General features: G+C 47.1%; 1 protein-coding gene and 1 pseudogene across 1 annotated transcript in view; one reads left to right on the forward strand and one right to left on the reverse strand.

The window, feature by feature from the left end:
* Positions 1-13,498, reverse strand: part of NPAS2 (neuronal PAS domain protein 2) — a 152,658-nt gene that overhangs the window by 39,331 nt on the left and 99,829 nt on the right. Inside the window, exons 8-10 of the mRNA XM_068967324.1 lie at positions 5,069-5,187; positions 4,111-4,193; positions 3,259-3,365 (exon numbers count right to left, since the gene is read on the reverse strand). Coding sequence (XP_068823425.1) covers positions 3,259-3,365; positions 4,111-4,193; positions 5,069-5,187 — 309 coding nt within the window. The remainder of the gene's footprint in view (positions 1-3,258; positions 3,366-4,110; positions 4,194-5,068; positions 5,188-13,498) is intronic.
* Positions 1,705-1,969, forward strand: LOC138085518 (dynein light chain 1, cytoplasmic-like; annotated as a pseudogene).

Genomic DNA, 13,498 nt, shown 5'->3' on the forward strand with positions numbered 1-13,498 from the left:
CAATCTTGAGAAAGAAGAATGGAATTGGAGGAATCAACCTGCCTGACTTCAGGCTCTACTACAAAGCCACAGTCATCAAGACAGTATGGTACTGGCACAAAGACAGAAATATAGATCAATGGAACAAAATAGAAAGCCCAGAGACAAATCCACACACCTATGGACAACTTATCTTCGACAAAGGAGGTAAGAATATATAATGGAGTAAAGACAATCTCTTTAACAAGTGGTGCTGGGAAAACTGGTCAACCACTTGTAAAAGAATGAAACTAGATCACTTTCGAACACCACACACAAAAATAAACGCAAAATGGATTAAAGATCTAAACGTAAGACCAGAAACTATAAAACTCTTAGAGGAGAACATAGGCAAAACACTCTCCGACATAAATCACAGCAGGATCCTCTATGACCTACCTCCCAGAATATTGGAAATAAAAGCAAAAACAAACAAATGGGACCTAATTAAAATTAAAAGCTTTTGCACAACGAAGGAAACTATAAGCAACGTGAAAAGACAGCCTTCTGAATGGGAGAAAATAATAGCAAATGAAGCAACGGACAAAGAATTAATCTCAAAGATATACAAGCAACTCCTGCAGCTCAATTCCAGAAAAATAAATGACCCAATCAAAAAGTGGACCAAAGAACTAAACAGACATTTCTCCAAAGAAGACATACAGATGGCTTACAAACACATGAAAAGATGCTCAACATCACTCATTATCAGAGAGATGTAAATCAAAACCACAATGAGGTACCATTTCACGCCCGTCAGAATGGCTGCGATCCAAAAGTCTGCAAGCAATAAATGCTGGAGAGGGTGTGGAGAAAAGGGAACACTCTTACACTGTTGGTGGGAATGAAAGCTAGTACAGCCACTATGGAGAACAGTGTGGAGATTCCTTAAAAAACTGGAAATAGAACTGCCTTCTGACCCAGCAATCCCACTGCTAGTCATACACACAGAGGAAACCAGAATTGAAAGAGACACGTGTACCCCAATGTTCATCGCAGCACTGTTTATAATAGCCAGGACATGGAAACAACCTAGATGTCCATCAGCAGATGAATGGATAAGAAAGCTGTGGTACATATACACAATGGAGTATTACCCAGCCATTAAAAAGAATACATTTGAATCAGTTCTAATGAGGTGGATGAAACTGGAGCCCATTATACAGTGAAGTAAGCCAGAAAGAAAAACACCAATACAGTATACTAACGCATATATATGGAATTTAGAAAGATGGTAATGATAACCCTGTATGTGAGACAGCAAAAGAGACACAGATGTATAGAACAGTCTTTTGGACTCTGTGGGAGAGGGTGAGGGCGGGATGATTTGGGAGAATGGCACTGAAACATGTACATTATCACATGTGAAATGAATTGCCAGCCCAGGTTTGATGCATGATACAGAGTGCTTGGGGCTGGTACACTGGGTTGACCCAGAGGGATGGGATGGGGAGGGAGGTGGGTGGGGGCTTCAGGATGGGGAACACATGTACACCCGTGGCGGATTCATGTCAGTGCACGGCAAAACCAACACAATATTATAAAGTAAAAAAAAAGAGAAGCAGCCCTGGTTTTTGAGATGTGCCACAGCTTTGGTAGCGACTGCCTCTCTATGTGGGCGTGAGCGTCACGAGCCCCTCCCCTAGGAGACCGTTGCAGTCGGCCAGCCCCTGCTCCTTGGTAACCATGTGTGACCAAAAGGCTACGATCAAGAATGCTGATGTGTTGGAGGAGATGCAACAGGACTTGCTGGTGTGTGCTACTCAGGCATTGGAGAAATATAATATAAAGAAGGACATTGCGACCCATATCAAGAAGGAGTTTGACAAGAAGCACAACCCCACCTGGCATCGTGGGGAGGAACTTCGGTAGTCACGTGACACACGAAACCAAACACTTCATCTACTCCTACCTGGGCCAAGTGGCCGTTCTCCTGTTCAAATCTGGTTAAAAGCATGGACTGTGCCACACAGCCAGTGATCCATCCGAAAACAAGGGCTGCAGCCTAAATTCCAAACTCCAGAGACTGTGGCCTTCAGCCTTGCCTCAGGGAACACATCCATCTTTGAACCTTTATCGTTGTTTTGTGCAGGGCATTCCCTGTACTAGTTTGTGGTTATTAACCAATTAGCAAAACATCTTACATTTGTATTTATTTTCTATTCCATACCTCTCTGCCCCATGTTTTTTCTCTTCAAAATCCATTCCTTTAAAGAAATAAATCTGTTGAAGAAGTGTGCATTAAAACAAAAAAACCTGGTTTTCCTGGGTCTCACCATCCTGCTGCAGCTGGAGCTGTCTTTGGAGTTGTGTGAGAGACCATCCAGACGCTGGGAGAACTGGACCACAAACAGACCTGACAGCCAGCAGCCTCTGGATGGCTCTATACAGAGGATCAGCCACAGGGGCTTCCATGGCAGACCACCACGCAGGCCTCCTATGGTTAAGTTGCGGCTTCCTTGGGGGTACCTGGTACACACAGATGCTGCTGGGTTAGGCCTGGGCAGGGCAGAAAGCTGGACCACGGGTCCAGAAAAGATGAGCAGCTGGGTGCACTGTCTCAGTGCCTGGACTTTAGGTCCTCTTTACACGCTAGTGGTCAAGAGAAAGCCTAACCAGGAGACCAAAGTGACAAAAGGATGCACTGAATCTGCCAATAAAATAATATTTGTAAGACTTCCCTGGTGGTCCAGTGGTTAAGAATCTACCTGCCAATGCAGGGGACACAGGTTTGATCCCTGGTCTGGGAAGATTCCACATGCCACGGGGCAATTAAGCTCCATGAGCCCCAGCTACTGAAGCCTGTGCCGCAACTACTGAAGCCTGCGCTCTGCAACCAGAGAAGCCACCGAAATGAGAAGTCCGAGTACCACTAGAGAGTAGCCCCTGCTTGCCATAACTAGAGAAAGCCCCCAAATAGATAACTAATAGTTATCAGACTACTTAAAAAGCAAAAAAAGATCAAATAGTTTGCATAGCTGAGGGGAGCTGGGAAGGGGCTGGGGGAGGAAGCACACAGATCAAAGTCAATTCCAGGTGCAAAGAAAACACAGGGGAATCTAGACAAGGACCTCCAACAAGGACTGCAACTTGGTCATCTCAGAGAAGTTAAAATTCTTGGCCTCAGAAGAAACCAAGTAATACATCGACTTGCAGAGCCTACGAATCCCGCTGTCAGGGCTGCAGGGAGAGAATGGAGGTCCTCAGGAGGGGAGCTGGGGGGTTGGCAGGGGTACTCACGGTGCTGGTGGCACCTAGCTAGGAGCTCCAGGTCATCCACGTGGTAGTAGTCGTAGCCCGAGGTTCCCAGGACTTCAAAAGGCAGGTACCCTATGATAGGAGGGGCTCTGCAAGGACAGTTGGTAGGGGGGTCTTCATCAGCCTTGCGGGCTTCCTGTAGTGGCCAATGGGCAGGGGCAGTTTGCATGCTTCTTGATCAACCCAGGCGCCTCATTTCTCAATAATAAGCGCATAAAAAGCCATTTGGCAATGGTCAAAACAAGAGAGGAGGTGTTTTCCAAAGTGCTCACATTTTTTGGCATTAGACACTTGGTTCCCTTGACCTAAACTGGCCCCAGTGATCATAAATGTTATTATTGCTGAATAATTAAAAACAGCTATGCATGGAGTCAGCCCAATTCTAAAGTGTCATAAAAAAAAATCAAAGGGCAGGAAGGGGAGATTGTTAGTTCTTCAACTGTGAAAAAATGTAACACAAGAAAGAAAAAAGATTGGTCTAAAGGGATGAAAGGGTGTTGAAGGAAATAAAACGAGAGCTTCCTTCACATCTTGGCTTGCTTAATGGGAACTAGCGAGGGTCCCGAGTGGGGTGGGGATGGGGCAGGCGGGGATGTCCCAGAGATGTCTCCAGCGGGGCTGTGTGGCTCTCCTGAGATGCTCTGACCCACACCGAGGACATATCCACAGATGGGATGAATGCAGTGGAGGGAGAGCCCAGCCCTTTGGCCACAAGCATTTTCCCCACCGCAAGAGAGGACCAGGTCTGATTTCTGTCCCCCAGGGAGAGCCTGGCTCCTGGAAATAAGCGCTTGAAAAAGCACCCAGCCCAAATGTGTTTTTCTTTTCACAAACCTGTGATCCAGAAATAAAAATTTCCATTCCAAGCTATGCCTTGAAGTGAATTCCTCTAAAGGTTCGTCAACGATGCACATTTCCTGTATTGAAAGGGAGGAAAAATATGACTTGGGGTACCAGATTCTCAACCCCCACCCCCAGTGGTGTCAAGAATGCATGGTCGGCAACAGAAGTTAAAAGCACTTAGAGCAAGTTTCCAAGTTGTATTGGACCAAAACTCCTCATCAGCAGCTAATTTCGGTATTAGCGGCTGCTAAATTTATTTCACGAGCTGGGGAAAAAGTTCTGAGAGCCAAAATGTCATACCCCTCCCTTCCAATCATCTAGACATGTGGTAAACACAAGGAAAATGGCTTTTCATCTGAATTTGAATGAGTAACTTAACTCAACATTCACCCCATCCAAGGGAAAGAAATTACAGATGAGAGTCTGGAGATCTGTCTGACAGGTTTTACCTCCGTGTGTGCTGATTGGTGTCAACATACATGTGAAGAGTAGGAAGGTTTACAGAGTTTTGGAAGACCCTTTTCTGCCCCAGTGATTGACTGCCTTCAAACAAAATCCCCGCGAGGAGGGCATGGCTGCCCACTCCAGTATTCTTGCCTGGAGAATCCCATGGACAGAGGATGCTGGCGGGCTACAGTCCATGAAGTCCAAAAGAGGGACTTTCCAGGTAAAGACTGTGCCTGCAGTCTAGGAGACCCGGATTTGATCTCTGGGTCAGGAAGATCCCCTGGAGAAGGGAATGGCTACCTGCTCTGGTATTTTTAGGAAACTGAGGCTTGGGGAAAGAGTTTGTGGGGCTGTTGCTGTACAGAAATCAGATACTGAACATTCTCAGAGTCGGTGATGAGCTCATTGAAATCTTCTTTCCCAGAAAGACAAGGAATTACCTGCCACACAAGGTGACTTGAGGGTACTTGTTCCGCAAGATAAATTCTCTCTGGGTACTTGCCTTTAAGAACTGTGGTGTGGCCAGGCGAACGGTGGCGATGAAGCAGACCTCTTTCCCCAAGGGCACTCGGCAGGGCCTTGAAAGGGCGCCATCAAAGCCATTACAAGAGGGGCTGGGCACTGGTGGAGGGGAGGAGACACAGGTCAGCCCTAGCTGGTGTGGGGCCAGCCCCCTGGGCACCACCAAGCAGCCTCAGGTCCATCAGCCGTTTCATTCCCACAGCAACTTGGGGATGTCAAGCGCTATTCTTACCCCCACTGTATGGGAACCTGAGGCTCAGACTGGGAAGCAACGGGCACAAGGCCAGACAGAGATGGAATTTGAGTCAGCAACGCACAACTAGGGCTTCCCCGGTGGTTCAGTGGTAAAGAATCCACCTGCCACTGCAGGAGATGTGGGTTCAATCCCTGGGTCAGGAAGACCCTCTGGAGGAGGAAATGGCAACCCACTCCAGTATTCTTGCTTGGAGAATCCCATGGACAGAGGAGCATGGCGGGCTACTGTGCATGGGGTCGCAGAGAGTCGGACATGACGTAGTGACTAAACAACACCACACAACTCTGCCTCCCACTGCCACTAGTCCTGCAGCCACGGAGGTTGCTGCGCTGGGAAAAAGGCCTCTGCCAGACCAGCAGATGGCCCCAGGAGGGTCTGGACGCGCACGTCAGCTCGTGTCTTAAGGGTGAGCTGCATCGTTGGACAGTGTTCTGATACTGACGGGCTCAAGGGAAGTATGGTGGCTCAGATGGTGAAGAATCTGCCTGCAGTGCAGGACACCCAGGTTCGATCCCTGGGTTGAGAAGATCCCCTGGAGAAGGGAATGGCTACCCACTCCAGGATTCTTGCCTGGAGAATCCCATGGACAGAGGAGCCTGGTTGAGCATGAGCTATAGTCTGCTGAGTCACAAAGAGCTGGACATGACTAAGTAACCAGTACTACTGCTACTACAGGGGAGCCAGTGGGTCTTGACCCTGGGTTGGTCTACCTGGGATTCAAGAGCTTGTGCCCTGAACCATCGCAGAGCCCAGGATGCTGCAGGACTTGACTGAGGAGATAGCTCAGGATTCAGAGTGACCACCCGCCACCCCCCAGTTACACAGTGTCCACAACAGAACTCACTGCCCAGGTGACAAAACCCATTCGTTGTGTCTTATGTGTTCTCACAGGCCGGGAAGGCTGGCTTTCCTTATACTATAAATGAGGAACCCAAGGTCTAGGAGGCTTGTGTATATTAACTGAGCTCACTCAGAGTTGAAATGGTGCAGCAGGGCCTCCACCCATGTCCTGGGACTTCAAGTCCTGGTTCTAACAGGGCCGAGAGGGGGCTGTTCTGGGCTCCCGCCCACCATGATGCCGAGGTCAGGCCCCCAAGAGGCCCAGAGGTGGTACCACTTGGCATCAGTAGCCGTTTCCCTAGGAGCAGAACACCTGTCTTCAGGGTGACTGTGAAAAATAGCTTTACCTTCCAGAGAAAACTTCTCGTTATTTTCAGTGGAGTTTGGTGGGTGGAAAAAAAGAGTTCAAAAGGAGAAATGTCAACCTATCAGGTACATGAAATTCTCTCCAGATTCCCCAGAACTAGATACATGATTGCCCCCAGCCCAGATCAGCTACTTTAGAAACTCAGGGTGAAGCCTGGGCAGCAACACTTTATAAAGTCTCCCCAGAGACCACCCTGCTGGTCCAGCGGTTAGGATCCCACACTTTCAATGCAGGGGTCATAGGTTTGATCAGGAACTAAGATCCTGCACACCATGTGGCCAAAAATTTTTTTTTAATAAAATAAAATTGGGTCTTAAAAAGTCAGTAAAAAAATAAATTTTTTTCTTTATTTTCTTAAAGTCTTTATTGAATTTGTTACAATATTGCTTCTGTTTTATGTTTAGATTTTCTTTTTTTTTTTTTTTTTTTTGGTCAAGAGGCATGTGGGATATTAGTTCCCCAACCAGGGATCAAACCTGCACCCCTGCACTGGAAGGTCAAATCTTAACCATGGACAGGGAAAGTCCCTAAAATGTTTCTTTAAAAAAACAATAAAACCTCCCCCAATTTACTAACATGCAGCCAGGGTTGAGGATTATTATTCTAGGTAACCTACATTACTTCTTTCTTTTTAAAATGTAGTTGATTATATCATGCATATTTCTGAGCTTGTAGATTAAGACATAGCTATGTTTTCCAATTTGAGACCATAAAAAGCATCAGAAAACTGTTTTCTGAAATGAAATCGGTAAGACTCTCTGGCTTTCCAGTCATGTTTTGTTTCCTATGTTTACAGGTTTCTAAGTGAATCCATCTATACTGGGTCTTCTATCTATAGTGGTCGGCTACCCACCAACAGGAACACACTCATTTTACCAAACATCGTCTCTGAATGCCTTCGCATAAATACTAATAAATGTTTCCAAACATGAATATAAAGTGAGGAAAACAAAACAGAGTGGGCCCGAGAGAATTTACATCTGTCGGTCTCTGGCTTAGATCATTGCAGATTAATTTCTCGGGTGGGCCAAGGAAGTCACCAAGGGAAAGGAAAACAAGTCCACACAAGGGAAGGGTCTGCAGATGTGAACATCTGTGTCATTAAAAAAAAGACGTTTAAAAATTTCCCAGATGTGGAAGATCCTCTCTGCCTGAATCTAGAGACACTGCCTGCCAGATAAAAACCTAATAAAATCCTCTCTTCTCTTTCAGAATAGCAAGACCTTCCAAACGAACATCTGAGGACATCCCAAGAATTTAAGAGAAAATCTTTATGCCATGACCTGGTCTTCCCAGTGGCGCAGTGATAAGGAATCTGCCTGCCTGGGCCAGGAGACATAGTTTGATCCCTGGGTTGGGAAGATCCCCTGGAGTAGGAAATGGCAACCCACTCCAGTATTCTCGCCTGGAGAATTCCATGGACAGAGGAGCCTGGTGAGCTGCAGTTCATAGGGTTGCAGAGTCAGACAATAGCCTGCACACACACAAACCACAAACTAGTCTGAGTGACCTTTTCGATTGCTAAATTCATGTCAGTAAGCACCTCCCTGGGAGATTTACTGTGAAGAGGAAGGGGTAGTGAACACCAGCCCCCAATAACTTCTTCGAGCGGTAGAGCCTCGGATCGTGGAAGAGAAGTGGATGTTTTGCAGGCCTTGCCCTTGGCCTGACTGCCTCCCAAGGTGGTTTTTATCAGTCCTCTTATCACTTTGATGGCTTTAAAGAAGAAAATGCACCCCAGGAGGGACATCTCATGATTGCTCAGAGTCTGCACTTGATAAGTTGGATATTTTACAGAGGGGCTTGAAACTGAACAAACTCCTTTTGTAAACAAGCTTCCACCCCCAGAAGCCTTAAGCAGATGAAGTCTTGAGCAAAGGTGAAAATAAATGAAGACTGAAAGTTGTAACAGAGGGCAAGGAGAAAACCTTGGGGGAAACCAAGGGGAAGAAGACACTGTCAACGTTTTGTCGGTTGCCTCTGAAATGACTTGTATTCCCAGCATGAGCTTTCTCACATATTCTAGAGTCAACAAAAGGAAGCTGTGCCCAGGGACCTCTGAGTAATAGGGATCACTTAGAGTAACTTCTCTGGCACTTCCCAAGGTGGTTGAAAAACATTAATTAAGGACTTAATTAGTTGTTTCAACTTCAGTCATACGAAAAAATAGATCTAATTACAATTGGCTTCGAGAGCCTCTCAGAAGGATTAACCACTCAAGGAAGGCAAAGTCCTGTCTTATTAGATTTCTGTCCCTTTCCAGACTTCTCCTTTCCCTGCCACCAGCAAACACACAGCACTAACCAACAACAGATACGAAACTGATTAATTCCTGTTCCACATCCCAGGGTTAGTCAACAGTGGTCTGAGTACAATCCTGTGAATCATTACAGGGTGGCCTCATTTTCGTTGTTTTGTTTGAGATGTATTATTCACAAAAATATCTTACCCCATTTATATCCTGTGTAATAATAAAACCCAATACACTATCAAAGATAAGTCATTTTGTGGTTATTTGGCATTTAAAATTATCCAGTATTTCTTTGCATCCCATTAACACAAATTATCAAAGAATGATTTGTTTTCATCTGTAACAAACTGATTTATTGTGTGCGGGGACTGTAATATACTAGCAGTTGTAGCAATGTTAGTTGGTCAGTCATGTCTGACTCTTTGTGATCCCACAAACTGTAGCCCACCGGGCTGCTCTGTCCATGGAATTCTCCAGGCAAGAATACTGGAATGGATTGCCATTCCCTTCTCCAGAAGATCTTCCTGACTCAGGGATCGAACCCGGGTCTCCTGCATAATATACTAGAGTCATATTTAATTGTGAACTCTGCCTCTTCGTACAACACATTAGGATGTGTGTGTCCCCAAAATCAGTACTGTACTTTGGTCGTGGTGGTTTGGTGGTTTAGTTGCCAAGTCATGTCCGACTCTTGCGACGCCATGGATTGTAGCCTGCAGACTCCTCTGTCCATGGGATTCTTCAGGCAAGAATACTGGAGTGGGCGGCCATTTCCTTCTCCAGGGGATCTTCCCCACCCAGGAATTGAACCCAGGTCTCCTGCATTGCAGACAGATTCTTTACCAACTGAGCTAGGAGGGAAGCCCCTCTGAACTTTGCATCAGATATAAAGGAGACTCTGGGCCCTATAACTAGATTATTTTGAGGCAAACAACTATTCCCAACTGATTTAGTATCAGTATGTTCTCTAATTGAGAACATGTTCACCAAATCATATTTTTTAGTGATTTTCTGTACATTTTACTGGGGACATGTTCTGTGTATGGGCTTCCTTGCTGGCTCTGTGGTAAAGAATCCATCTGCCAGTCAAGAGATGTGGGTTCGATTCCTGGGTTGGAAAGATCCCCTGGAGGAGGAAATGGCAACCCACTCCAGTATTCTTGCCTGGAGAATCCCAAGGACAAAGGAGCTTGGCGGGCTACAGTCCATGGGGTCAAAGAGAGTCGGACACAACTTAGCAACTAAACAATAACGTGTACTGTGTATAGTGAATAAATAACTCCTATAGTATCAAAAAAATAAGTGTTCTAATCAAAAACCCAAAGCTGAAGAGCTAGCTTTCCCCACAGTGGGCACTGGGGCAGTGGTGGGGTTTGGGTGGGGCTGGTTCTGTCTCCAGCTCTGAGCAGGAGTCTTGCCCACACGTGTTTACTCAGTGACTCTCTCTCGAGATGGTCTTCCACCTCACACTGCACCACAGCTTAAAGTCCAGTCTGGGAAGAGACCTTCAGATCCTAACCAGCAACCAATGTGCAGACGTTGAGACTCCTGGTTGGCTTCCCTTCCGTAGCCCAGCCTGCTGCTGCTGGTGGCCTTGGGCTGTGGGAGGCTGGCCCACGACACGGTTCTGGTTCCAGGGTGCTCAGGCTGGCTCACTGCCCTCTGAGGCATTAACACTGGTCAGAAGGATGCCTGGGTGAGAAATAGCTGCAAACCAGCACGCACAGGCATCACGGCTCTGTGGAAAATAGCCAAGCACCTGTCATGGGCCTCATGCTTGGGGAGATGCAGGATGCTGAAAGGATCGAGGGGTTACCAAGTCCCTTCTTTGCTCATGGATCGTTCAGCACTGAAGTCTCTGATTTCAGAGATCCTGAAAGAATTTTTCCTTGGGCTCCAATTCTCAGGATTCCAAAACCAGGAGAACCCCAAGGGTCAATGGAGGACAATATTAGTGCATATATATGGAGCCTAGAAGGAGGATCCTGCCTGCAGGGCAGCAGTGGAGATGCAGACTAGGGATGAGACCTGTGGAAACGGCGGGGAAGGAGAGGAGGGGATGGGCTGAGAGAGTAGCATCCACACACACGCACCACCATCTGTAAAACAGACAGCCGGCGGGAACTGCTGCATGACACAGGGAGCTCTAACCCAGTGCCTCGTGTCAGCCTAGAGGGGTGGGATGGGAAGGGGGATGGGGGGGAGTTCAAGGGGGAGGGGACATATGTATACCTATGGTGATTCATGTTGGTGTATGACAGAAACCAACTCAATATTGTAAAGCAATTATCCTCCAATTAAAAATAAAAAAATTAACAGAAAAAAGAATGAGGATGTCTTGGCATCTGGGGTTGTCTTCCCAGTCTGCCTGATGACAGAGGTGAGCCTCCCAAATCAGTCATGACAAGGAGATAAGGATGCTGTGGGGGCAGGGAGACCTCAGGGGGGGACAAGAACTTGCTTCTGAAGGGCAAGATGGAGGAAGTGGGTGACAAGGAGGGTCAGCCAAGTAAGAAAGAGAGAAAGAGGAACTTGTCTCCTCAGCATCAGTTCGGCCATCAGGACCACACCGTGGAGAATTTGGATCAGAGATGGGCTGCCAACGATAACTTAGTTGCAGTAGCTGTAGGAAAACAGAGTAATAGTCCACAAGTGTTAGCTGCTCAGTCGTGTCTAACTCTTTGCGACCTCATGGACTGTAGCCCTCTAGGCTCCTCTGTCCATGGGATTTTCCAGGCAAGAATACTGGAGTGGGTTGCCATGCCCTCCTCCAGAGGATCTTCCCAGCCCAGCGACTGAACCCGGGTCTTCCACATTGCAGGTGGATTCTTTACCATCTGAGCCACCCGGGAAGCCCAATAGCACACAAACGTGCGTGTGTAGTTGCTCAGTCGTGTACGACTCTTTGCAGCCCCATGGAGTACAGCCCACCAGGCTCCTCTGTCCAAGGGATTTCCCAGGCAAGAATACTGGAGTGGGTTGCCATTCCCTTCTCCAGGGGATCTTCCCGACCCAGGGATCGAATGCATGTCTCTTGTGTCTCCTGCATCAGCAGGTGGATTCTTTACCACTGTGCCACCAGGGAAGCCCACAGGTACACGGGCAGAGTGACAAATAGCTTTCCCCACACTTCTTGGAACAAATGGAAAAAAAAAGCTGGTAGGTGTCTAGGAAGACATGAAACAGTCAATGAGGAGGTTTGTTAAAGGAAGAATGAGGTCCCTAAGTTTCATTTGTGATGAACATCCACAACGTTAGGGCTGGAGTGTTAGAATGTGGAGGGAAAAATTTTTTTCTGCACTTTCATGAGAAAGCCTCTCCTGCTAATTACTCGCTCTTTCCAGACTCTCTGTCTCTCCTCACAACACCCTTCCCATGATGTGTTGTGAAAAGTGGACTGGGCTCTCAGAGCAGCGGCCAAACAATGCTGTGTGCTTTTTAGCCTGGACCACCACCCAACTTGCTGGGGGTAATGCGTGGTTTCTTCTTTTTCTTCTGCCAGTTCTGTCTGGCAGGTGGAAAAATGATACCAGAGAAAGACTGAGAGCCACATGAGGGAGCCGGGGGTCTGCAATGTGCTGGGCTGAAAAAAAAAATCACCCTGATGGGCAAATACAAGTCTTAATTGAGTTTCTCCTCTCTCCTGGTATTCATCAATTAAAATGAATATTTGTCAGGGCCAGAAACTTGTGAGGGTATAAACAAGATCTCCCCCAGATGGTTGGCCTGATCATCGGGTGCTTGGGGAAGTGAACAGGCCCTCGTCCCATCCTCCAAGTGCATATCTTGTGTGTGTTTTAATCACAATTATTGCACAACCCGTACAAAGTTCCCTATAGTCAGGGCTGAAATAAGCAGAGAGATAGGGCTGATAATGGTTCTGACCATTCCTCACCATTCCATCTTATTAGATGCTCACACAGGACGATGCCCTTGGGTAAAAATTTGTTCTTGATTGCGAACTTGATTCCTTTGCAATCTAATCTGGCAGCACTGATCTTTCCGGAGAAGGATGCTGTACATCTCTGTGTGGGTATAGAAGGGATACTGTTTCTTACTCTTGGGGGCCTGGGACGGAGAGATCAGACTTCCCTCCAGGAAGCTATCCTTTAGTGTGAAATGCACATCTCCACTACCTGTGAGGTCTGGTGGACAGGTGGCTGGTTGCCTTCACTGAGATGTCTCAATTAGTTCAGCTCAGGAGAAAAACCAAAAACCAAACAAATGAAAATCCCCAAACCCAAAGGCAGAAAAGGAGGCAACCTACAGAAACCCCACAGAACACAGCAATATCAAGTGCCGAAAGCTGGAAAGCATCCTCTGCTTCCAGCATCTCAAATCTTTTTGTGCGGTCAGAGTGCCTGAGAAGTCGCTTCAGTTGTGTCCAATTCTTTACAGCTCCATGGACCTGAGCTCACCAGGCTCCTCTGTTCATGGGATTCTCCAGGCAAAGAACACTGGAGTAGGTTGCCATGCCCTTCCCCAGGGGATCTTCCCAACCCAGGGGTCGAACCTGCGTCTCTTATGTCTTCTGCACTGGCAGGCAAGTTCTTTATCACTAGCGCCACCTGGGAAGCCCCATGGTTAGAGGGGAGTAGGTGAAATGAGGGCAGGGAAACTTGCACCCTCTGCCGTGTGGTTTGTGGAAAACCCAGAGTGGAATGTTTGCTGAGGATGACCTATTTGGAGCTGCACC

Source organism: Capricornis sumatraensis, chromosome 1 (genome assembly GCF_032405125.1).
Source record: "Capricornis sumatraensis isolate serow.1 chromosome 1, serow.2, whole genome shotgun sequence".
Taxonomy (NCBI): domain Eukaryota; kingdom Metazoa; phylum Chordata; class Mammalia; order Artiodactyla; family Bovidae; genus Capricornis; species Capricornis sumatraensis.